Genomic DNA, 24,693 nt, shown 5'->3' with positions numbered 1-24,693 from the left:
ACGAAGTGAAAGTAAAAAGTATGATTCTGCTGAAGTAAAGTACAGATGCGTGAAAAAATGTAGGCTAACCAATTGCACACACAAGAACAACCACTGGGCTATAGGCAGGTTTAATTACTTGCTCACCAGACAATTTTGGCTATTACATTTTTAAGTTAAGCATGATTTATATTTTTAAATGTTTTGTAACATTAAGATACACAATTTTGGCGATTACATTTTTAAGTTAAGCATGATTTATATTTTTAAATGTTTTGTAACATTAAGATAGATGGATGGATGGATGGATGGATGGATGGATGGATGGATGGATGGATGGATGGATGGATGGATGGATGGATGGATGGATGGATGGATGGAGGGTGGATGGATGGAGGGTGGATGGATGGATGGATGGATGGATGGATGGATGGATGGATGGATGGATGGATGGATGGACGGACAGACAGACAGACAGACAGACAGATAGACAGATAGACAGATAGATAGATAGATAGATAGATAGATAGATAGATAGATAGATAGATAGATAGAGACAGACAGACAGACAGACAGTCAGATAGATAGATAGATAGATAGATAGATAGATAGATAGATAGATAGATAGATAGATAGATAGATAGATAGATAGATAGATAGATAGATAGAAATTAAAAGGTCAGATGTGATTGCTTCCTTGGAATTACACAAGATGTGCTTTTGGAACATTTTCAAATCTTGCTGGATAACATGGATCATCAGGTTTTACTTGTGGAGTTGCCAGCTCACCAGCTTAAGGTCTGCTGTCATTACAGCAGAAGGAGGACAAAATAATCCTAAAACATTCTGAAATTAATGTGAATTGTTCCATTCAACTTTTCACTGAAAATATTATGTGGGTAGTGTAATTTGTCATGAAACTATTAGAAGAAGAAAAAAATAGGGAAAAAAGCATTTTCCAGACTGGTCTCAGACCACATCTTTGTATATTTTGTAATGTAGACTGACCGACCAATTTGTAATCAAAAGCCATAAGTCATTTACTGCAAACTATGTACTAGATTTTTATTTATATGGGATTTACAGTATGACGAAATTAAGAACCTCTGACTGTTTCACATTCTCTACATTCTCGGCACATGCAGATTTTTCCTGTTGGGAGCAAACAGCCATTTATGTAGCCTACTGTCATACAAGGGCGATGTGTGCCATGACATGAAAACGCCTCAAGAGACAGGAACACAAACCTGGGGCTCAGGTGCACTGACAGCAGGTTGTGGAGAATCTTTGATGTTTGACTAGTACTATGTAAACAGACATATTCTGGAAGTGCTCTCAGGCAGGCCACATAAGTGGGATTTTGTCTGAAAAAAGATTGTGTCTTTTTTAGAGTACTTTTGTCTATAATTTAGCCTACGCTTTGACCTGTTGTAATGTATGAGAATTCAGGAAATGGAAAATGCTGGAAATGGGTCAGGTGGTAACACAGAACAGGCTGAGGTGTGACACAATGACAACTTACTTTTCTCGCACTCAAGATTTGTCCTCGCTGGTTAAATCAATACCATTTATCAAAAGTGAAAACTTCTAATAATTACATGTCAGTGTGAGTGTGACCTGATGATCTCCTATCTCGTTTCTCTCTCTGTTTGTCTTCATCACTTTCAGCAGACATGTTGCTTTATCCCAGGGAGTTTGCTTCCCCCTGAGCATGTTCTAACACTGACCTGAATCCCTACTCACAGTCGTTCCTTTCCAGAAGTGCTAAGCCTCCAGACAAACATCCACTCGCGCATAAACTCAATCTCTCTCTCTCTCTCTCTCTCTCTCTCTCTCTCTCTCTCTCTCTCTCTCTCTCTCTCTCTCTCTCTCTCTCTCTCTCTCTCTCTTCTTTTCCACTTACTCTGTATGCTGGATAGCAAAACAGCTGTTGTATTTTCCCCTTCAGAGTTTGTTTGTATCTACCGACTCCATGTCAGAATGCATTCAGAACAACAGCACTTTTAACCTGGGAGCTCCAACCCTCCCCCATCTCTCTCTCTCTCTCTCTCTCTCTCTCTCTCTCTCTCTCTCTCTCTCTCTCTCTCTCTCTCTCTCTCTCTCTCTCTCTCTCTCTCTCTCTCTCTCTCAGTTCCACTGTTCCAAGAACAGTTGTGTAATTTGCAACTAGTTGTTACATGTGCACACGTAGTTGGCATTCAGAGCATGAGTGAGTTTAGGGATAGTTCAGCCAAAAATAAACATTATTGACCATTTACCTTCGCTAGACCTTTGTTTATCTTCGAAATACAAATTAAGATATTTCTTAATGAACCTGGGAGGTTTCTGTCCCTTCATTCAAAGTCCTAGTAACCAAAACTTAGAAGCTCCAAAAAGATCATAAAAGCACCAAGTAATCCGTATTAATCGAGCGGTTTAATCCAAGTCTTGTCAAGAGACACGATCGCTTTATGATGAACAGATTTACTTTTATTTAAACAATGAGCACATTACAAATGAATACTGAAATTAGCACATTTGAGTTTTTGTATACGCTATATGATTTGCTTTATGTATGAATGCTTATATGTAGCCTATGAAAGCCTAAATGAAATTTGTTCATCATGTAAAGCAATCATATCGCCTACCTACATAAATAGCTCAAGACTGATTAAAGCACTCATTCGTGTGGTTTCCGACACCTTTATGATCTTTTTTGGTCTTTTAAGTTTTGGTTACCAGACTTTTAATGGAGGAACAGAAACCTCTCAGGTTTCATTATCTATCTATCTATCTATCTATCTATCTATCTATCTATCTATCTATCTATCTATCTATCTATCTATCTATCTATCGGTGTTTCGAAGATTAACCACAGCCGCATGGGTTTGGAACAACATTAGAATAAGTTTTAATTTTTGGTGAACTATCCCTTTAATCCATTCATATATGAATTATATTCAATATTTAGCCTATATATTTCATGTCACCAGCTTCACACTGTTTAATAGTTTTTTTTAAGGATTTAAGGTGTTATATTTATTGTGGCTATATGTTTTACTTTTCTGTCCTTGCCACATTTATTTGTTTGTATTTTTGTGATTTGGCATATAGTTTGATTTAGCAGCATGGACAAGGCTTAACGAATAAGTGTGGTAATTTTGTAATTAATTGTGAACGTGATTAAAAGAAGGCTAATTCGTACGAATTAGTAGGCTAGCCTATACCTACCTCACTCGTACGATTTGTCGAAACCCACGTGATAGGTAGGTTTAGGGGCGGGGTCAGGGGTAGGTCATTCGTACGAATTTGGCAACTCGTAAAATATGTAACGTTACGATTTTGCAAAAATCGTACAAATTCGTACGACTGAGGTCATAGTCTATGAATTGGTACGCACACATATAAAATAGGCCTCTGGACATAAACATATTGAGACATCTTCAACAAACAAACAATATGGGTTAACTTGCAACTAATCTGCCCTCTATTTGTCCTTCAGACATGAAATGTAAGCGACTCTTTGAATTCCGTCGGTATAGCAGATCACCTCTGCTCTGTGGCATTGATCTGGGTCTAGCGGTTATTTCTCAAGCTGACTTGCAATAGGTGGCCTCGGTTCGAGGGCAAATTGGCAGTTGGACGCACTCATGATGCGCTATGGTGACTGTGCTGACACTTGAGATTCTTCTCACGTTCAGAGTGGAGTATTTAATCGGTGAGTCACTATATGCTCTTGGGGTGAAATTGTAGCTGGTTTGCAAAATAAGAAATAGATTTTAATCTACTCTGAGCAGTGAAAAAGATAAGGCGATATTGAAGCATTATATAAATATGCACGTTGCTTTTAGTCTACATTAGTGCCTAAAAAACGATGAAATATAAAGGTAGGCTATCTGAAGCTGTAGCATGGACTTTTTATTCTCTACATAACGAACGTTTGAAGAAGGCACGAACCAAATTCCAAACGCTCTCGCATCACAAGCGCACAACAGGCGTACCACAGGTTTCTATGGCAAGCCGGTTTAACTTTTTTTTTTCGTAAACCCAAATAGTATACTTTAATGTTTCTAACTATTCATCAGATGGTACATACTATACACTGTATTGTTACGAGTGTCTAAATATATCTCTAGCTGAAATAGGCTATAGTTACTATAAAGGCTACTACCTAAACATGTGTATAGTTACTACAACTGCAATAGGTAGCAGCAACAATTGAAATACACTCTGTGAATAGTTGATAGATAATAAAATATAATGTAGGCCTATATACATTTCAATGGAAAAAAACTGCAAGCAATTTGTTGCCACTGTCAATGGAATCGTTGCTGTGAATGGTAGCAAATGAATGACTATTTGAATAGATATAGCCCTAGTGAGTATTGGAATATATATTGATTCAAGTGAAATAAAATATTGTTAATATTGGATTACTCATTAGACAGATACTAGGCTATAGATTAACAAAAATATATGAAAGGAATGCATGTTAAATAGGCTTGCCACATGATTCCATAAACTTCCAGTGCGATTAACTGTGTAAGATATTTGCTTTAGTGTATCATAATACGACAGACGAAAGGAGAGGCATAAACTCTTCGCAGTATAAGCAGATGGCACTCAACAGCTTTAAAAACAAAAAAACAACAAGAGCCCTTGGTATCATATCTGTGCCAACTTTTCTTGGTATTTTTTTGCTCACAGTGCAGCAGTATCTGCTCTCTGTCTATGTGGGAAAGAAAAAACTGAATTCATGAAAGGTGATTTAGTCCTTTGCATAGGATATGCAGGCTATTTACTAATTGATAAAAGTTATTTTATCATAAATGGCAGATAAGTCAACTGAATTCATTTTTTACGATGGATGGAATAAGATTGACTCCCCGATTTCAGGTTAGTTTAAAAGCTTAAAATTGGACATGTCAAATTATTTCAACTGGTGCGTCCACGTTATCATACCAGGTGGAAGGAAAGGAGGTCTTTGCGATGGTTATACCGACAGCCAGTGAAGCGCAACACGTTAGTGGAAAAGGACAGTCTATCCTATATTAAAATGATACTGCATAACTGCTGATCACCTCTAAATCTCATTCCTGGAGTTAAACTGTTAGTCACAAGGCACTTACCAGAGTCACCCTTTGCTCCCTTGTTGAACAGTGCCAATGCTGGGACACCCGGAGCATGTCCTTAAAGACGCATCCAATAATGTCAATCAAATTCCGTGATCACAATCCACATCTCGACATATATACCATAATATCACGTACAAAATGAGCAGGATCGCAAAAATAAACAGTGCAACCAATATTGCTTTGGTGACTGGGGATATTAAAGACTGCATGATACCGGCGAGCTGGAGAAAAGCACCGTGAGCGCAATGAAGATGGATACACGTTCAGGCGCCAGGAGCGTCCGATCCGGTCCGTATCTGCATTGGTGCGTGCCGAGTGGGGAACCTAGAGTGAAACGCGTGGCTCTTCAAAAACATGACACGCGAAAGAGCGCTGCCTCATCCATTGGTGATCTCCCACACCATTTGCGCAAGGGGGCACAATAGGCTACTCCGAGGTCCCTTCAGGATACCCCTTATCCAATACTGCTCAAAGATAGGCTGTGTTAAATCAAAGGTTAAAATAAAATCATCATGCAAAGGCTAATATAAAAATAAATCCTTTATTAAATAGGCTACGTATTTTATATGTAGTCAGTTGCGTTCCAAAAAGTGTTTTAGGCTAAAAAACAAATAGGTTATGAAAAAAAATCTGATGTTTCTGATATTAGGGGTTTTGTCCTACAAATGAGGCACGTGTCCTTGAATTGTATTGTCACCAAGCCGTCGACAAAGAAGACGATATCACATGGGCTGTGTTTTATTTGAACTTTAATAACTGCGCTAGTGAGGTTATGTATCCGATAAAGGTGATTTTTCAGAGGGTGAAATATTTGTCTTTGTACTTAAATTCATGCTGTAGAGCTGCCTGCGCTTCTCTTGTTGCAACACCTTTTGTTTAACACTAGATGGCGTAATAAATCTATTTTCTGGATGCTATATGAGCGCAATAACTGCCATCCTAAAAATGAATTAAAAAATGAGAAGCACACTCAAACTGAGGCACGTGCATCATGTTCAATACATTTTTAGCAAAACAATGAATGAATGATTGGATAGGCTGAGGAGATGAATTATTTAAAAAAAATAGGTGGTAGCCTAACACGTTCAATTCTGTGGCAGAAATCATAAATGTGTCCTCAACTTAGATAATAAAGATTCTGCATACATACTCCCAACGTGACTTCCCCGCTCCGTATAACAAAATATAAATTGTTTGTTAATTTGTAATGTGGCTTGCTTATATATAGGCTATATATATATATATATATATATATATATATATATATATATATATATATATATATATATAAAGGCATAAGGCACAAGGCATAATAAAAATTATAGGCTATACCTAATAAAAACTGTCCTTCTGGCCGTAATACGATCCACTTCGGACAAAATGTAGCTCTCTCGCATTCTCCAAAAGCGCAGGGCGTGTCGAGGCGCGTCTTCTTCCTGCACTGTGTTTTGAATCATCACTCGAATTAGACTACATAGAGAGCTAAACTGTTGAATAGCAATTGGTTCCCGCTTCGATCACTCTAGGGGTGGGTAACACAAGTAATTACTGCTCAACTTTCTTTTCCAGAACTTCTAGTAGCCTACGCTTGAAGTCTTGTAAAGTGGTCATATGTTCGAGAGAAAAAAAACATTGAACTTTTCTTCTTTTCACAGCAAGATGACTTCATACACGTGGATTTTACTTATTCTGGCGAGTCTTGCGGCAACGAGAGCACAAGAAGGTATGGTCTATCCAAACTGTTGACACTTTGTTTTGGTAACAGCGCTAGTAACATTTCTTGCACTGGGGACGTATATATATAATCCCTAAAATAACAACGGGAACTCTTCTTAAACGGCCTGCTGCATAAACTGCGTCGTCACTCGTCTAAATCGCTCTTAAATTATATTTGAAGCGAGGAGTTAAAATGAGTTTTCTGGTATAGTCTACTAGCCCAGTTATTTACTCTGATGCATTGTACGGATAAAGTGGGTTGAATGTTTTTGAAGTGCCAAAGAACATGGGTACATTTCTTTCCACATACATGACTCACCGCCAGCCTGGGGGAAATGGCTGGAGAACCAAGAGATACTAATATTGTTTTTGTAACATAACTTAATATTTTTAAAAGTATGTCCAAAAATTAAAGCAGAGAAGCTGAGATTATTGATCTTCCCAATTTCAATTTTATTTATTCCCAACTTCATATGTTTTATGTCAGTAATTTAGCTGCAACACACTGAAAAGCAGAGTTTACGCTCATTTAAACAGTGTGGCTGTAAGCTCCTCTTTGCCTCACAGAGCCAAATTTTTCATTTTGAATTATGAACCAAACTTGATAAACTATACAATGTCTTGTCATTTAAGTTTTTTCTTCGAACTTTAAATACAGTAAATCCTACATTAAAAGTGCTTGTTACTGGCAGATGCATAGGTGCCATCTACCATGTAGCCTAATGCCATACCATTAATGTTTTTTTTTTTTGCAAGCTTATGCGTGGCAATACATTTATTCTCAATGTTGTTAATGATAAAAACATAAAAAGAACCGCTTAAAACAACTCTTCTATTTTTTTTTTTGGTATCTCTCCCATAGCTGCACGCGAGTAGAACATCTTAGACTTTGAAGGTCACATCAGAAAAACCCCTTTTCAACCACAGCAAACTTCTTTTTGAGCAGCTAAGTTGCCTTGAACACAGTGTTCTAAATATACTTGATCCCATGATGTTGACCCATCCTGTGGTGGAAGGCAGCATTGAGTCTATTAATCCACAGGCACTCTCCTTTGTTTTGATGATGCATTGACAGTTTTGTTTTGGCATGATCTAAGATCAGTTCAATAGTCATTGTTATGGTTTTGGTGATGATAAATAATCCGAAAACAAATTTACATAACCCCCAGATGATCATCATGAGGAAAAATCAGACATGCCCATATTTAAATGAATGTTGTATATATAATACCTGCATTACTCAAGTTTGCCTGAATCTGAACTTTTCCTGAATTTTAAATGTAGTTCTTCTCAAATGTAGTTTTTATGCAATGCAAGTCGATTGCATACACATCCACCCAGATGAAAGGATCTCTAGTTTCAGTTCTGACTCAACCACCAGTCATCCTGGGTTGTGCGTAGACCATAATGAAAACAATACATCGCCATAGCAACATAAGCCACAGGATGCAGTCTCTGATAGGGCGTTGCGTGTGGCAAACACCAAATTACAATCATGCCATTGCGTGTCGTGCAGTGTACATATTTTTTCATATATTTATACAAAAAATATGTCTTGTTTTGCTGTGTATGTCATCCCAAGAGATGGGAGGGTTTGGTCACAATGTGAATCCAGTAAAACACACAAATATAGTACAATACAGTATATATTTGGGTGGGGTTATTATGTAAAATAGAACTGCCAAATTCCAATCATTTTGCTCAGTCAGCACTTTTACCCTCTAGGAATGAGACTGGTTTATTTTGAGTTGGTTATTTCTTTCTCACACATATGGTTTTAGTTTTTTGAGTCTTCCCATTTTTGGGGGTTTCATACAAGAGTAATTTTGCAGTAGGAAAGGCATTAGATGCTTTCTACAATACGACGGCTGTGTCTTGTTACGAACTTGGAACACTTTAAAATTACTTCCTGCAGTGCTAATAGCGTTTATATTTGGAAATGGTTTTGTGAAAACAATTACATTAACTCATTCGAGTTGCTTGACTTGAGTTCGATGTGCATCATTTCTTTGGGTTTTGTACTGAGATGTGGAGCCACATGTAAATTGCACAAGTCAACTCAAATCTGGCTAATTGGTTTCCATTTGATCAAATGTAACAATTTGAAATGCTAATGAACTCTTTCTGAAATTTCATTAGGCATTCATGGGCTGTTATTTTAATGAACATTTTGCTGTGTTTGGAGTGACTGTCTAATGCTGAGATATAATACGTGGCCTTTTTTAGATATCTTAGTTTCAGTTAAAATATTAGATTTCAAACTTGAGTTTTGAATGGGATTCAATTGGCCATAGAGCCACTAGAGATGGTTTCTAGTTTAAACCCTTTAAGTGTCACCGTCCCACAGGTGGGACATTTGCCATTATATTTTTAAAACAATAATATCTTAGTAAAAACCTTAAGTAATATTGACAAACTATATATTAGGGGTGTAACGGTACGTGTATTCGTACCGAACCGTTTCGGTACAGGGCTTTCGGTTCGGTGCACGTGTACCGAATGACTGAATGCAATATTTTGTGTGCGGAACATAGGTACATTTTCGTGTTTCCACACGAACATATTAAGTGGCGGAAGTCTCCGCGTTCAGCGCAAATCCCGCCCCTGCAGCTGATTCTAAAGTTTTACCAGTGTTTTACCCGTCGTCACTGTAACCTAAACCAATGAAATAGACTGCAGGGCGAAAAAAAGCTTTTCCGCTCTGCGTGCGCCGCCGCACTCTCCGTTCCGTGTGTGTGTGTGTGTCGGCCCGCTGCGCTCTCTGCTCAATGTTCGAGTCCGTGTTTGCGCTGCGCGTTCTGCTCTGTCGTTAACGGCCCAAACACTCCAATCATGTACCGATCACGCACTGGAAAAGCAAAGTCCGCTCAAATAAGGTGAAATTTCTCAGTAGTACACTTCTATTTGCTGAGCTGGTATAGTTATATATATTTGAGGAATTGCAATTTATAACAGCAAATTGTGCAATTAATTAGTTAATTTTTTTATCGATTCCCAGCCTTAATTTTTAAATATGAGCAGGCCTACAAGCTGGGATTGGTAATGCTGCACTGTAATCATAGTTATTTATTTATATTTTTCATTATATTTTATTATGTGATATTGGTTTGAGACTGAGAGTATTTTATTTAGTGGAGAACTTTGCAGCAGTATTTTATTTCTTATTCTTTTTTTATTTTCTATATATGTTATTATATTTTATTAAAAAGTGTTTAAAAAAGTGTAAACAAACTGTTAAAAAAAAGTTTATAGTAATAAACAACCTGCAGTTTAATGTTTGCATTTCTTTCCCTTACTGTACCGAAAATAAACCGAACCGTGACTTTAAAACCGAGGTAGGTACCGAACCGTGATTTTTGTGTACCGTTACACCCCTACTATATATCATTTGAAAGCTTACAATCTCTAGTTTTCATATTTGGTGACTGATTTTCAAAATAAATTACAGAGGAGCTGTAATTTATCAATTTGGAACAATAATATTTTCATACTCCTAAGGTGTTCAGTCCTTTATTTTGAAATAGTGATGAACATGAAAAATCATGAAAAAAATGGTAGAAACCTCAGTTTGTTTTCATGCCAAGAGTTCAAAAGATAGCATTTGTTCAATTATTTTAGAAAAAAAGGTCTGAAAATGTTTTAGAAATAAAGAAAAAACATATATGGAAATGGAGGCGCCCTTATATGGGCAGTAATGTCAACTAGTGAAAAAGTTTGGTACTGCGCCCAAACAAAATCTTACTGAAAGCTCATTTTTTGAGATATCAACCTAAAATTTAAAACACAACTTGTTCAGATTTTTGGATTTGATTTTTGTGCAGTTTTAGAGTTATCCAGGTTTTGAAAAAATATATTTTATATAAAATATGATTTTTTTTTTTTTTTTTCATAAACTCAAACTTCTATAACTTTTTGTCTGTTACACTTTCTTAATTTATTTCACTTCTACAAAAATCTTCCAATTTTCTTCTTTAAAACAAGACCAATCTTACATCCATATTCCAAAGCATTCTTGAGTTACAAACATTTAAGTTCGGAAAGTGCATTTTCATGTATATTCAAAAAAAGGGGGATGACACTTAATTAAACAAAATATTAAAATAACAACTTTTTTCTTGCAGGCTTTGACCTGTCTGATGCTTTTGATGATGACCGTAAGTAAAAAGTACTCTATCTTCACTGCATATGGCCCATTTTATGCATGTCTATTTTTGTATGTTAAATATTTATAATATAAACAAGGCTCAACGCTAGTTTTCTTTTCCCTTCAAATTGTGGTTAAAATGTTTACGTATCCTGCCAAAATTGTGACTGGCCCCACCAAAAATAAATAAATAAATAAATAAATAAAAAAGTTTTGTTGTTGTTTTGACCTATGTATCACTGTATAAAAAAAATAAAGAGAAAATCAAAAGAGGAATCAATTCAGTACTCTTGATCTGTTTTCTATGCACGCTAAATGTATTGCATAATTTCATAAAATTAATTGTGAAATATTAAAACCATAGATGAGAACCACTAACCACATATTAAATTATAGGCTTATCTATATTTATTTAAATTAATTTCAGGTCACACTTTAGTTTAGGGTCCAATTCTATTAACAAGTTGCTTTTAGCATGCATACTACTAGGATACTGACTGTTTATCAGTACTTATAAAACACATATTAATGCCTTATTCTGAATGACCATATTCTACAGTACTAATCCTACCCAATACCTAAACTTAACAACTACCTTACCAATCCTACCCAATACCTACTTAACAACTATCTTACTAACTATTAATAAGCAGTAATTAGGAGTTTGAGGCAAAAGTCATAATTAATAATGAGAATTGGACCCTAATCTAAAGTGTGACCGAATATCAGACTCTGATTTCTTGTTTTGGTTGTGCCTGTCTAAAACTCACAAACAAATAACAAATAGACCACCCGTGGATCTTCCTCAACTCTTGTAAGTTTTGGTTTATGTTGCGCTGGCCTATGTTACACTTACTTATACTGACACCTACCAGCGTGCTCGCAGCATCATGCAAAAATAAAGGTATAAAGTAAAAGATACGACTGTTAAAGGGATAGTTCACCCAAAAATGTAAATTATGATTTATTCACCCTGAATACATTCTAGGTGTATATGACATTCTTCTTCCAGACGAATACAATCGGAGTTATATAAAAAAATGTCCTGGCTCTTCCAAGCTTCATAATGGCAGTGAAGGGCTGTATGACTTTGGAAGTCCATTAAAGCGAATGTATTCGTGATTAAAGTGATCCACGCGGCTCAGGTGGGTTAATAAATGCCTTCTGAAGTGAAGTGATGTTTTCGTGTAAGAAAAATATCCATATTTAAAATAACTAGATTCCGGCAGACGGCGGTACGCATCGATTTACACCAAAAGAGTAACACTTGAACTTGACGTAATGACGGCAATTTATGATGGATATGATGCACTTTGATGGACTTCCAAAGTCATACAGCCATTCACTGCCATTATGAAGCTTGGAAGAGCCAGGACATTTTTTAATAGAACTCTGATTGTATTCGTCTGAAAGAAGAATGTCATATACACCTAGGATGGCTTCAGAGTGAGTAAAACATGGGCTAATTTTCATTTTTGGGTGAACTATCCCTTTAATGCAGTATTAGTAGTAGTGACCCGTGATCAATTTATTCAGTGTGTTTCCTGGGCAGTTTGCCTGATCTACAACATAAGTACAAGTAGTTCTGGTATTACATAACATCCAGTTGCACATGCATGCAACTCAAATACAGATGTGCCACAAACTGACTACATGTTTTTGAAAAAAATAAAAATAAATTGGAAATACATTTAATTGATTTTTTTTTTAATCACTAAATTAGGCTATTTATAATTTTGTCACAATTACGTCAGTATAGTTGCTCAACTCATCTGTCAGTCACTACAGGAGGTGCCACAACATACGATGACATGTTCTGAAACAATATCAGTGGCACCTGACCCAATCCATCGTGGCAATGAAAACTGGACGTGCCACTAAGCAGAGCGGCATGTGCAAATGGATTCTGTGATTATTATAATGCCATGCCACTTAATGTTAATACCGCTGCTGGGTGCACAGAAAACAGAGCGTGAGTACTGAATGGAGTTCTCTTTCGCATCTTCTTGGGCTTGAATCTGAATGGTTAAAAATCACGTGAATGATTGACAAATTTAAATTGACAGAACTTAAAAACACATGCAAATGATAACCTTTCATGACTACGCAGCACCGATCGGTTAAGTGACAATTCCATCAGCTGTACCGAGCGTCTTTTATGCTGGCCCCGGCCATCCTGCAGTCCTTATTATCAAGCCCCGTGTCCACCTTATTTTTCAACGTGGAAGCAAGCTATTTTCTGTGAATGTGCAAGACTTCTGATTCATTAGCTGCTATAAGAAAATAACGAGAAGAATAAAGTGCGGCAAATGGTAAAACTATTTGCGCTACGTACCAGTATGTCTATAATTATGACAATACATTAAAACAATAGGGTAAGAAATATAATTGTTTGCAATATCAAGCAGCATAACAAGCTTTTTTGTACAGCTAAAAATAACTGGAAGCGGATGAGACCGAAAGCCAGGCACATTCAATTAACAAATGGCCGCACACACTCTTACGTAAAAAATAAGGTGGATAAAGTAACTTTTTTAATCAAATGTGGAATACCATACTTCCATCCTTGTTTATGTGTTAACTATTCCGTTATGTCACTCATTGTATCTTCAAACAATTAACAATATTATGATCTTAAGCTCCTGCAAAACCAACGGTGAAACCAGCAGTGAAACCAGTCCCTCCCAAAAACTCAGATCCAGGTAATGGTGTGTGTGTGTGTGTGTGTGTGTGTGTGTTGTTTTGCATATAGCAATGGAATTATGTTTGAGCACTTCATTTTACAGTTGTATCTATGGACTGTTTAAGGCACATTGCGGTATACGTAGAATGACCTAATTTATTGTTTTGTCTTGCTCTTCTAGAATTTGATCTGTCAGATGCCTTCGATTCAGGTAAGACTGAGTGGGCTATGATGGGCACTATTCACTTTTAAACTCTTTGTGAATATTTGTGTGTGTGTGTGTGTGTGTGTGTGTGTGTGTGTTAAAATGTGTGTATTACACTGGTATTACAACTTAAACGTGGTTTATGAGGACATTTCATGAGTCCTCGTAATTCAAATAGCTTAAAAAACAATGTTTTATATATACAGTATAAAAACCATTACGCCTATGGAGAGTCCTCATAATGTAGTTGCACCTACGCATGTGTGTGTGTGTGTGTGTGTGTGTGTGTGTGATGCATGTTAGTAGTATCCCTCTGAAGTATCTTGTAATCTTCTTTATTATGACATGGTTCTTAATAAAAATAATTATAAAGCCTAGTTAACTTCCGGTCCAAAATATAATTATTATTATTGTGGGGGTGCTACTGAATGTATAGATGATCATCCTATTGTTTAAACTCATCATTTATCAGTGTGTGTTTGTGTGACAACTTTATGGATATTGTGTGGTTAAAATTAACACAACATTTGGAGATTAAGTTTTTACTTTAAGTGAAATATGTTGGAAAAACTGTAGGGGAAAAAAGAGGCATACTTACTCAAAGAATAAAATTATATTTTGGGTGGGGGTGGGGGTGGGGGGGACTTGCCTTATCAAATTCCGTTTCTGTGTGATGGTTAAATTTCTTCGATTTGGAATTCAATGAATTCTTTTGTCATGCCAATTCAAACTCCACCATTACATGGGGGGTCGCCATTCCATTTCAGTTACTGTATTTAAATGACCCTAAACTCGAAGTAAAATATCTCTTTATGACCATTAATTATTGTTCACAGACCCGAAAAAACCTGCTGTGGTCCCCCCCAAATCAGGAGATGGTAAGAAATATTTATGCTGGGGTGTTTATGTCATTTTATGACATGGGGCGTTTATGTCAGACAGTGGGCGTCACTGTGGGGGACAGTGGGGAGATCATCAAGACAAAATGACTTGATATTATTTAAAAGAAGCTAAAACAACTAAAAATCAAGATATTTTGAATAGACATATTATAAATTTCTAGCTATACCAATGTCACGATTTGGTCTTGTCTTGGTCATGTTTCATGTAATTTGCTGTGTCCCAATTCGTCTATAATACGCCCTAAATGTATGTAGAAGAAAAAGTACTTACTTTTGAGTGTGTTGCAAAAGAGTAGGCAAGCTTACTAGGCAAGGACATACTACTTCCTCATCTTTAACGGACAGATCTGTCACCTGCATCCTGTCACCGTAAACTGCCCTGTCAATCATCTTGTCTGAGTTCAAATCCTCCATTCATTCTAATTTAATTTTCTACCGTTTCAGAGAGAAATGTAGTAGCACGTTCATCTGCCAGTCTCGGGTCTTTCATGCGGAGACTCTCCTCATGTGTTTGCAATTTGAATGTAATGATGCATTTAAAAGTTAATGGCTAAACATATCTTTACAAAAGTTCACAATGCTGCTGCAGATGCAATATACCTGTAATGTAGACAACATTGAATAATACATTTTCGTCAGGTTAGATAATGATAATTAATCACTCAAACCCCTTTATCTAAACCTTTCTACATAACCGCCGGACTCGCACCTCCATGTCTGTAGTTTTTTTGAGTTTTAGTTTGTTTGTAGTTCTAACCGAATCGTCGTCCAACGTGCGATGGGTTGTGGGCAATATTAGCCATTAGAGTGCGCATCGATCTGCACTTCGGAAATAGTAGACCATCCAGGTATCTTTGGAACACTCATTTCAACATACTACGATTTGGGACGTACTAATTCTATTTTCAAATAATATTTAGGACGGATAGTATGCGAATTGGGACGCACCCACTGTCATGTTTCTGTGTCTTGTCACGTGATTCCCTGTTTGTCATGTGATCCTGCCATGTGTCTTGTCATTGGTTAATTGTCTGATCATTGTTCACAGGTGTCCCTTGTTTAGTAATTAGTCTGTGTATGTAAGCCCTCATGTTTGCCATGTGTCTTTGTCAAGTATTGTTTCCTGTAGTCCACTGTCTACGTTTATGTCCATGTCTTGATTTTGAGTTGTTCCATGCCACGCCATGTTTTTGTTTCATGTTTGATCTTCTTTGTAATAAACTGCACTTGGTTTCTCTCTACAACTTGCCGCCAGTGGATCCCTTTACAACCAAGATCTAAAATATTTTGTTGGGTAGAAATTGTGAGTGGTGGTGGGGGTCTTCAAATATTGTTGTGGAGCTTTGAAGTTAAAAAGGTTGAGTTCCTCTGAGGTCTCGTTGTTACAGTATAATTATACATTTAATATTAATGAATAACATGTACTTACAATAGGGTTAGGATTAGAGTTTGGGTTATGGCCATGGGTAACACTTTATTTTACAGTGTCCTTGTTACACGTTACATGTTGTTACTGTAGTAATAACAATAAATTATGCATAATTATATGCAACTTACCCTAAACCAAGCCCTATTCCTAACCCCAATCCTGTAGTAAGTACATGTAGAATTTATAACAAGGACACTGTAAAATAAAGTGTTAACAGTTTATGAAGTTTAACTGACCCATTGTGCATTTAGTTTAATGTAAATGAGTGCGTTAATACAATTTAATGTGTAGTTCCTTTTTATTGTATTTGCAGATAAAAAGAAACCAGCTGATTCTGGAGGTAAAATATACATGTACACACACACACACACACGCGTCATTGTAGTTTATGTTTTTAAATCTGTTATTTATGTACAGTAATCAACTTACTAATGCAATGCAAACAAATCAACATGATGATTTCATTTTCAGATGGATTTGATCTGTTTGATGCATTAAATCCAGGTAAAAATTTATGTTGCTTTGTCTTGAGAACATTGTAGTTTCTGGTTGTTGTTTTTTTTGTACCAAACAAGTATGTTATTTTGTGTTCCACGGAAAAAATAAGTGCATATCGGTCTAGGATGACATGAGAGTATGCATGATTGTTTGTTTCGATTTTGTGTGAGCTATCCCCCAAAAAATAAATGTTGGGCATTTATGTGATTAAATATTAATGTAAAGCTACAACTTACTAGCTCCTTTTCTGCTATTCATGACTATTACAATTGCTAATAGTTTGTTTCTGTTCTGATTGGTTTGAAGGTGCTATTAAATGAGTAACATCATGCCATAGTTTTTTTTTTTTTTAATCTTCAAAATATCGTCTTTTGTATTAATAAACATAGATACATTTTCTATTTCTACAGATCTTGATCCCAAAAAACCTGATGTCCCACCCAAAGAAACAGGAACTGGTATGTTTCTGCCAACATGTTTGGGTTACACATTATTTTACAGTATGTGTACTTACAGTGTTACCCAAGAAAGTACTGGTGGTAACATAAGGGAACTACATGGGTTAGGGTTAGGGATAGGTTCAGGGTTAGTACCTAGTTTTGTAATTGCTATAATAAGTGCATAGTTATGTACATGCAAAACAGGAGTAAAAATAAAGTTCTACCCATGTTTGATCTGTTAGGGTCTTGCACCACCCTTATGTCTCAAAAAAGCCGGTAATAGTGTAATTCTTTGGGTTCTATTTGACTGTTTAAGAGAGATAAAACTGGAGTGCTGTATATTAAATAATGTAAAAAAAAATTATAATGCATGGCATTAGTAAAAAATAAAACATCTTACTCAGCCAGGGAACATGCTTAAATCTTGTATATTAAAGGGACATTATGTAGGAATTACTCCCATCTAGTGGTGAATTTGTATTTTGCATTCAAACTAATTTTGCTCTCCAGCGCCTCGCTTTTTCAAATGCGCGTTGCGTCTACGGTAGGCGGTATGTACCAAAAAGCTTTGACAGGATGTCTTATAATAGCACTTCGTCGAGTTTTCCTTCAGGTGAACAGGTGTGTTATTTCAAACAAACTGCAACATGACAACAAACAAACAAACGAGGGGGGGGGGGTGTTTTGAAACATTGTTATTCATAAAAATAAATCATGAGAACATGAACTTCATCACTGCATTTGCAGGAATTTAATAAAATAAATAAATAAAATTGCAGTAATTTACTAAAAAAGAAAAATCTTTTTTCTTATTAACTGAAGTAGCCTAACGCAATATTTTTACTCTAATAGCTTATCTTTCCCCACACATATGAACTGTGATCATGCAATAACGTTAACTTTACATCACGATGCTGAGCTACAGTGAAATGATAGAAAAGACATTATCTGTGATAGCAATTCGCCTCATTCGAGCAAACTGGAGTAGAATCAGGCTCGCGTCTAGGACCTCTAGAAGCGCATAAACGCGTCTTTACATTGAAATCACTCGCGCCAGACGCTCAAGAGTGAGTGAGTAATCATTTTAAAATAAAATTGACTTTAATCAAACCACGGATCCGTGATAAGTTTTGTGATCCGTCTCGCCACTATGTAGTAGCACTATGATCACTTTGAGGGGAGGATAAATTTATCCCCACTGGGGATACAAATAATTAAGCAGAGGCAGGGATACATTGACTAGAAAGGGGGAAATCCCACGCAAAATATTCACAACTTGAGCTAATGGATTGTTTTTGAAAAAGGAGAGCTGTATACAATTAGCCACATTAGCTACATTAACTCTTGTTTTCTGTAATCTACGGTCACGTTTCCTTTTACGTTCTATTTTTGACTTTTTTGGCGACGATGTTTTCTTCTCCTGTGGCTTGGCATATATATGGTCCATAATAACAATGCAATCCAGACTTTTAAACTTGCCGGTGCAGTTTCAAGCGCCTCTCACTGCTCTGCACCTGCGTTTCTGCTGGTTTCGGCTGGCTCTGAAAGAAAACGCGTTGTGGAAATGCGTTGGCTTACTACTTTTTGTCCCTCTCTGCTATTATAGTTTTGCAAGATGGCGGAACTACATGGAAGCCTCCGTGGACCTACCCGTCCCATGTATATAAAGACAATAAATTCTTCATTTATAAGGATAAGTCAGATAATTGGCCGATGTATTTGTACACCATTGAGGACATATTTATGAATAAAAATATTGTTTTTAGATAATAAAATACCTAAAAAGATACTTAGTGTCCCTTTAAAGTTCCCGTGACGTGGCTTGATGAGCACAGTATTCCTTGAGGTGTGAATCGCTTCCTATTCTATATACATATTATTACTATATAAGAATTAGTAAATGTGTTCACAAGTGACCAATCGGATTGGATGGATAATCTGGTGAGAAGCTGAAGGGCAGAATTATGTCATACTTTTTTTTTTTATTTATCGAAAAAATAATAAAATGTGAATTTTAAATGCATATCTTCTAAATTAGAATTTTGTCATCATTTAGAAAAACACTAGATAACATTATTACAAAAAGCCACAAATTTAAATTTTGACTTTAATTGCAATTATAGATTATTTATGTGCAGATTTTTTTTAAATTCAGTCCATCAGGGGCAAAATTGCTTATGTAAGTTGATGATAATATATGTGTTTTTTTTTAAAGGAAAATACATGAATGGAATATTTGATTAAATTCTCTATATTCTAGATAGCAGTCTTTATTCCAAAACCTCATTACATTTAATTTAAGTAAATCAACACTTTAAAAAGTCTGAGGAACTGAAAGATTGCTGTACCTAGTCAGATTTGTGCATTAAACTTCTATTCTTGTGAAATCTTGCATTCTTTTTTCATTTAGGTGGTGGAACTTTAGATGACCAAGACCTTGTTGGTGTGCTTGATGATGGTGGATACAAGCCCGATAAAGGCAGAGGTGGAGGTTTGTGTCAAGTTTTACATCATCTTTTTTTATCAGTTTTTCAGCTTGATTTAGTACTAAGTTGTCTTCGATTTTGAAGTTTGCATCTCTGTTCACAGCAAAATATAAAATCCAGAGGTAAATTTTAGACAGATGTCACCCAATTCAACTGTATGAAAAATCTTCCATTAAACATAATATAACCATATCTACTTGCAGTCGTTTTCTAAATAAAAAACATTAATTAGGGCCCGAGCACCGATGGTGCGAGGACACTATTGGAATTGCTCTGTTTATTATTATTTTCCGCATTTAATCGCATTTTTGAGGGCCTAAACATGCACGAAAACTCACGAAAATTTGCACACGCGTCAGAACTGCCGAAAATTGACATCTGATATGCGTTTCAGAATTGGGCGGGGTAAAATGGCTCGATAGCGCCACCTATAAAGGTTCAACGGAGTGCGCCTCCCGCTACGTTTCACGTATGTGTACGAAATTCGGTACATACATGTAATGACCCAATACCTACAAAAAAGTCTCTTGGAGCATAGCCTTAAACACAACAGGAAGTCAGCCATTTTGAACTTCCTCTCTGATTTTTGTGCAGTTTTTGCCATTTTCAGGCCTCGTACTTTAACGAACTCCTCCTACAGTTTTAATCTGATCATCTTCAAATTTGGTGAGTGCTATCTTAAGGCCTTTGCGACATTAAATTGCGAAGATCTAGAGTTTTCGTCGAAGGGCGTGTCCTCGGCGGCCTGACAAATTTTGATGTTTCGCCATGAAACAGGAAGTTGCTGTAACTCAGGCAAATTAAAGCTGCAAGCAGCGATGAAAGGGCCCTCGCACCCGTGCCACCGCCACCCGGTGGGTTTAGGAAGACAGAGCACGGTGGGCAATGTGCATTTAAGTAGGTAAAAATAGGAGTAGTATGTCAAAGTCAGTTACAAAAATGTCCTTTATCATGGGTATAATAGCATGCGTTATCACTCAGATAAGTGTTGCTAGCATGTTTTAGCATGTTTCTAGCATGTTTAGAACTCAATGGCATATTAAATATGTCGCTAGCAATGCATCACAGTTTAAAACGTGTCACTTCCTGTCGACAGTAGGTGGCGCTATTACTTTAACTTAAAATTGTCATGTAGATGTGTTCAGGGCAGGACTCTTATCAAACATGGGAAGTTTGGGGCAGATTGGACATTGTCTTCTTCAGTAACAATAACTTCCCGTTTCATTGCATTAGCATGCTTTAGCACTTAGCTAAGAATTGCTAGCATGTTTTAACAGGTTTCTAACATGTTTATTACTCAATGGCATATTTAATATGTTGCTAGTACTGCATCACAGTGTTAACCATGTCACTTCCTGTTGCCAGTAGGTGGCGCTATTACTATAACTGAAAAGTGTCATGTAGATGTGTTCAGGGCAGAACTCTTATCAAACGTGTGAAATTGGGGCAAATTGAACATTCAATGCCTGACAGCAAATTCCTATTTAATTGCAGGAATAGCATGCTTTAGCACTTAGCTAATGTCTGTTAGCATGTTTTAGCATGGTTCCCGTGTGTTGTTAACATGTTCAGCACTTGCTGGCAATTTTTTATATGTTATTAGGAGTCCAAAATGGTGTTAAACATGACACTTCCTGTTGCCAGCAGGTGGCGCTATTACTCTAACTGATTATTCTCATGTAGATGTGTTCAGGGCAGGACTCTTATCAAACCTGTGAAGTTTGGGGCAGATTGGACATTGCCTACTTGAGTAACAACAACTTCCTGTTTCATTGCATTAGCATGCTTTAGCACTTAGCTAAGAATTGCTAGCATGTTTTAACATGTTTCTAACATGTTTATAACTCAATGGTTTATTTAATATGTTGCTAGTACAGCATCACAGTGTTAAACATGTCACTTCCTGTTGCCAATAGGTGGCGCTATTACTATAACTGAATATTCTCATGTAAATGTGTTCAGGACAGAACTCTTATCAAACGTGTGAAGTTTGGGGCAGATTGGGCATTCAATGCCTGAGTTACAGCAAATTCCTATTTAATTGCAGTAATAGCATGCTTTAGCACTTAGCTAATGTTTGCTAGCATGTTTTAGCATGTTTCTAGTATGGTGTTAACATGTTTAGCACTTGCTGGCAATTTTGTATATGTTAATTAGGAGTCCAAAACAGTGTTAAACATGTCACTTCCTGTTGCCAGCAGGTGGCGCTATGACTGTAACTGAATTTGAGCATGGTCATGTGTTCAGGACAGAACGCTTATCAAACGTGTGAAGTTTGGGGCAGATTGGACATTGTTTGCCTGAGTTACAGCAACTTCCTGTTTCATGGCGAAACATCAAAATTTGTCAGGCCGCCGAGGACACGCCCTTCGACGAAAACTCTAGATCTTCGCAATTTAACGTCGCAAAGGCCTTAAGATTACACTCACCAAATTTGAAGATGATCAGATTAAAACTGTAGGAGGAGTTTGTTAAAGTACGAGGCCTGAAAATGCCAAAAACTGCACAAAAATCAGAGAGGAAGTTCAAAATGGCTGACTTCCTGTTGTGTTTAAGGCTATGCTCCAAGAGACTTTTTTGTAGGTATTGGGTCATTACATGTATGTACCGAATTTCGTACACGTACGTGAAACGTAGCGGGAGGCGCACTCCGTTGAACCTTTATAGGTGGCGCTATCGAGCCATTTTACCCCGCCCAATTCTGAAACGCATATCAGATGTCAATTTTCGCCAGTTCTGACGCGTGTGCAAATTTTCGTGAGTTTTCGTGCATGTTTAGGCCCTCAAAAATGCGATCAAATGCGGAAAATAATAATAATAATAATAATTAAAGCTGCAAGCAGCGATGAAAGGGCCCTCGCACCCGTGCCACCGCCACCCGGTGGATTTAGGAAGACAGAGCACGGTGGGCATTGTGCATTTAAGTAGGTAAATATAGGAGTATGTCAAAGTCAGTTACAAAAATGTCCTTTATTATGGGGATAATAGCATGCGTTATCACTCAGATAAGTGTTGCTAGCATGTTTTAGCATGTTTCTAGCATGTTTAGAACTCAATGGCATATTAAATATGTCGCTAGCAATGCATCACAGTTTAAAACGTGTCACTTCCTGTCGACAGTAGGTGGCGCTATTACTTTAACTTAAAATTGTCATGTAGATGTGTTCAGGGCAGGACTCTTATCAAACGTGTGAAGTTTGGGGCAGATTTGACATTGCCTTCTTCAGTAACAACAACTTCCCGTTTCATTGCATTAGCGTGCTTTAGCACTTAGCTAAGAATTGCTAGCATGTTTTAACATGTTTCTAACATGTATATAACTCAATGGCATATTTAATATGTTGCTAGTAATGCATCGCAGTGTTAAACTTGTCACTTCCTGTTGCCAGTAGGTGGCGCTATTACTATAACTGAAAAGTGTCATGTAGATGTGTTCAGGGCAGGACTCTTATCAAACGTGTAAAGTTTGGGGCAGATTGGACATTGCCTTCTTGAGTAACAACAACTTCCTCTTTCATTGCATTAGCATGCTTTAGCACTTAGCTAAGAATTGCTAGCATGTTTTAACAGGTTTCTAACATGTTTATTACTCAATGGCATATTTAATATGTTGCTAGTACTGCATCACAGTGTTAACCATGTCACTTCCTGTTGCCAGTAGGTGGCGCTATTACTATAACTGAAAAGTGTCATGTAGATGTGTTCAGGGCAGGACTCTTATCAAACGTGTGAAGTTTGGGGCAGATTGGACATTGCCTTCTTGAGTAACAACAACTTCCTGTTTCATTGCATTAGCATGCTTTAGCACTTAGCTAAGAATTGCTAGCATGTTTTAACATGTTTCTAACATGTTTATAACTCAATGGTTTATTTAATATGTTGCTAGTACAACATCACAGTGTTCAACATGTCACTTCCTGTTGCCAGTAAGTGGCGCTATTACTATAACTGAATACTCTCATGTAAATGTGTTCAGACCAGAACTCTAATCAAACGTGTGAAATTGGGGCAAATTGAACATTCAATGCCTGAGTTACAGCAAATTCCAATTTAATTGCAGTAATAGCATGCTTTAGCACTCAGCTAATGTTTGTTAGCATGTTTCCCGTATGTTGTTAACATGTTTAGCACTTGCTGGCAATTTTTTATATGTTATTAGGAGTCCAAAATGGTGTTAAACATGTCACTTCCTGTTGCCAGCAGGTGGCGCTATTACTCTAACTGATTATTCTCATGTAAATGTGTTCAGGACAGAACTCTTATCAAACCTGTGAAGTTTGGGGCAGATTGGACATTGCCTACTTGAGTAACAACAACTTCCTGTTTCATTGCATTAGCATGCTTTAGCACTTAGCTAAGAATTGCTAGCATGTTTTAACAGGTTTCTAACATGTTTATAACTCAATGGTTTATTTAATATGTTGCTAGTACAGCATGACAGTGTTAAACATGTCACTTCCTGTTGCCAATAGGTGGCGCTATTACTATAACTGAATATTCTCATGTAAATGTGTTCAGACCAGAACTCTTATCAAACGTGTGAAGTTTGGGGCAGATTGGGCATTCAATGCCTGAGTTACAGCAAATTCCTATTTAATTGCAGTAATAGCATGCTTTAGCACTTAGCTAATGTTTGCTAGCATGTTTTAGCATGTTTCTAGTATGTTGTTAACATGTTTAGCACTTGCTGGCAATTTTGTATATGTTATTAGGAGTCCAAAACAGTGTTAAACATGTCACTTCCTGTTGCCAGCAGGTGGCGCTATGACTGTAACTGAATTTGAGCATGGTCATGTGTTCAGGACAGAACGCTTATCAAACGTGTGAAGTTTGGGGCAGATTGGACATTGTTTGCCTGAGTTACAGCAACTTCCTGTTTCATGGCGAAACATCAAAATTTGTCAGGCCGCCGAGGACACGCCCTTCGACGAAAACTCTAGATCTTCGCAATTTAACGTCGCAAAGGCCTTAAGATTACACTCACCAAATTTCAAGATGATCAGATTAAAACTGTAGGAGGAGTTCGTTAAAGTACGAGGCCTGAAAATGGCAAAAACTGCACAAAAATCAGAGAGGAAGTTCAAAATGGCTGACTTC

At 36.9% G+C, this 24,693-nt stretch overlaps 2 protein-coding genes across 10 annotated transcripts in view; one reads left to right on the top strand and one right to left on the bottom strand.

The window, feature by feature from the left end:
- The window catches only part of dhrsx (dehydrogenase/reductase (SDR family) X-linked), a 56,177-nt gene extending 50,713 nt beyond the window's left edge, over positions 1 to 5,464 (bottom strand). Inside the window, exon 1 of the mRNA XM_079615756.1 lies at positions 5,088 to 5,464. The gene's annotated coding sequence lies outside the window, so the exon portion shown is untranslated. The remainder of the gene's footprint in view (positions 1 to 5,087) is intronic.
- A 1,026-nt stretch (positions 5,465 to 6,490) lies between these two features.
- Positions 6,491 to 24,693, top strand: part of cd99 (CD99 molecule) — a 30,273-nt gene continuing 12,070 nt past the window's right edge. For 2 of the 9 annotated variants that reach the window (XM_079615746.1, XM_079615747.1), the window contains exons 1-9: positions 6,646 to 6,816; positions 10,931 to 10,963; positions 13,593 to 13,655; positions 13,818 to 13,847; positions 14,678 to 14,719; positions 16,486 to 16,512; positions 16,644 to 16,676; positions 17,081 to 17,128; positions 19,521 to 19,601. In XM_079615746.1, the coding sequence (XP_079471872.1) occupies positions 6,705 to 6,816; positions 10,931 to 10,963; positions 13,593 to 13,655; positions 13,818 to 13,847; positions 14,678 to 14,719; positions 16,486 to 16,512; positions 16,644 to 16,676; positions 17,081 to 17,128; positions 19,521 to 19,601 (469 nt within the window). In that variant the 5' untranslated portion in view covers positions 6,646 to 6,704. The other 7 variants (XM_079615751.1, XM_079615749.1, XM_079615750.1 and 4 more) reach the window with 7 other exon arrangements.

This window comes from Phoxinus phoxinus, assembly GCF_949152265.1.
Source record: "Phoxinus phoxinus genome assembly, chromosome: 6".
Taxonomy (NCBI): domain Eukaryota; kingdom Metazoa; phylum Chordata; class Actinopteri; order Cypriniformes; family Leuciscidae; genus Phoxinus; species Phoxinus phoxinus.
Note: the sequence above shows the minus strand (reverse complement) of the source record. Positions and strands in the feature narration are given on the sequence as shown.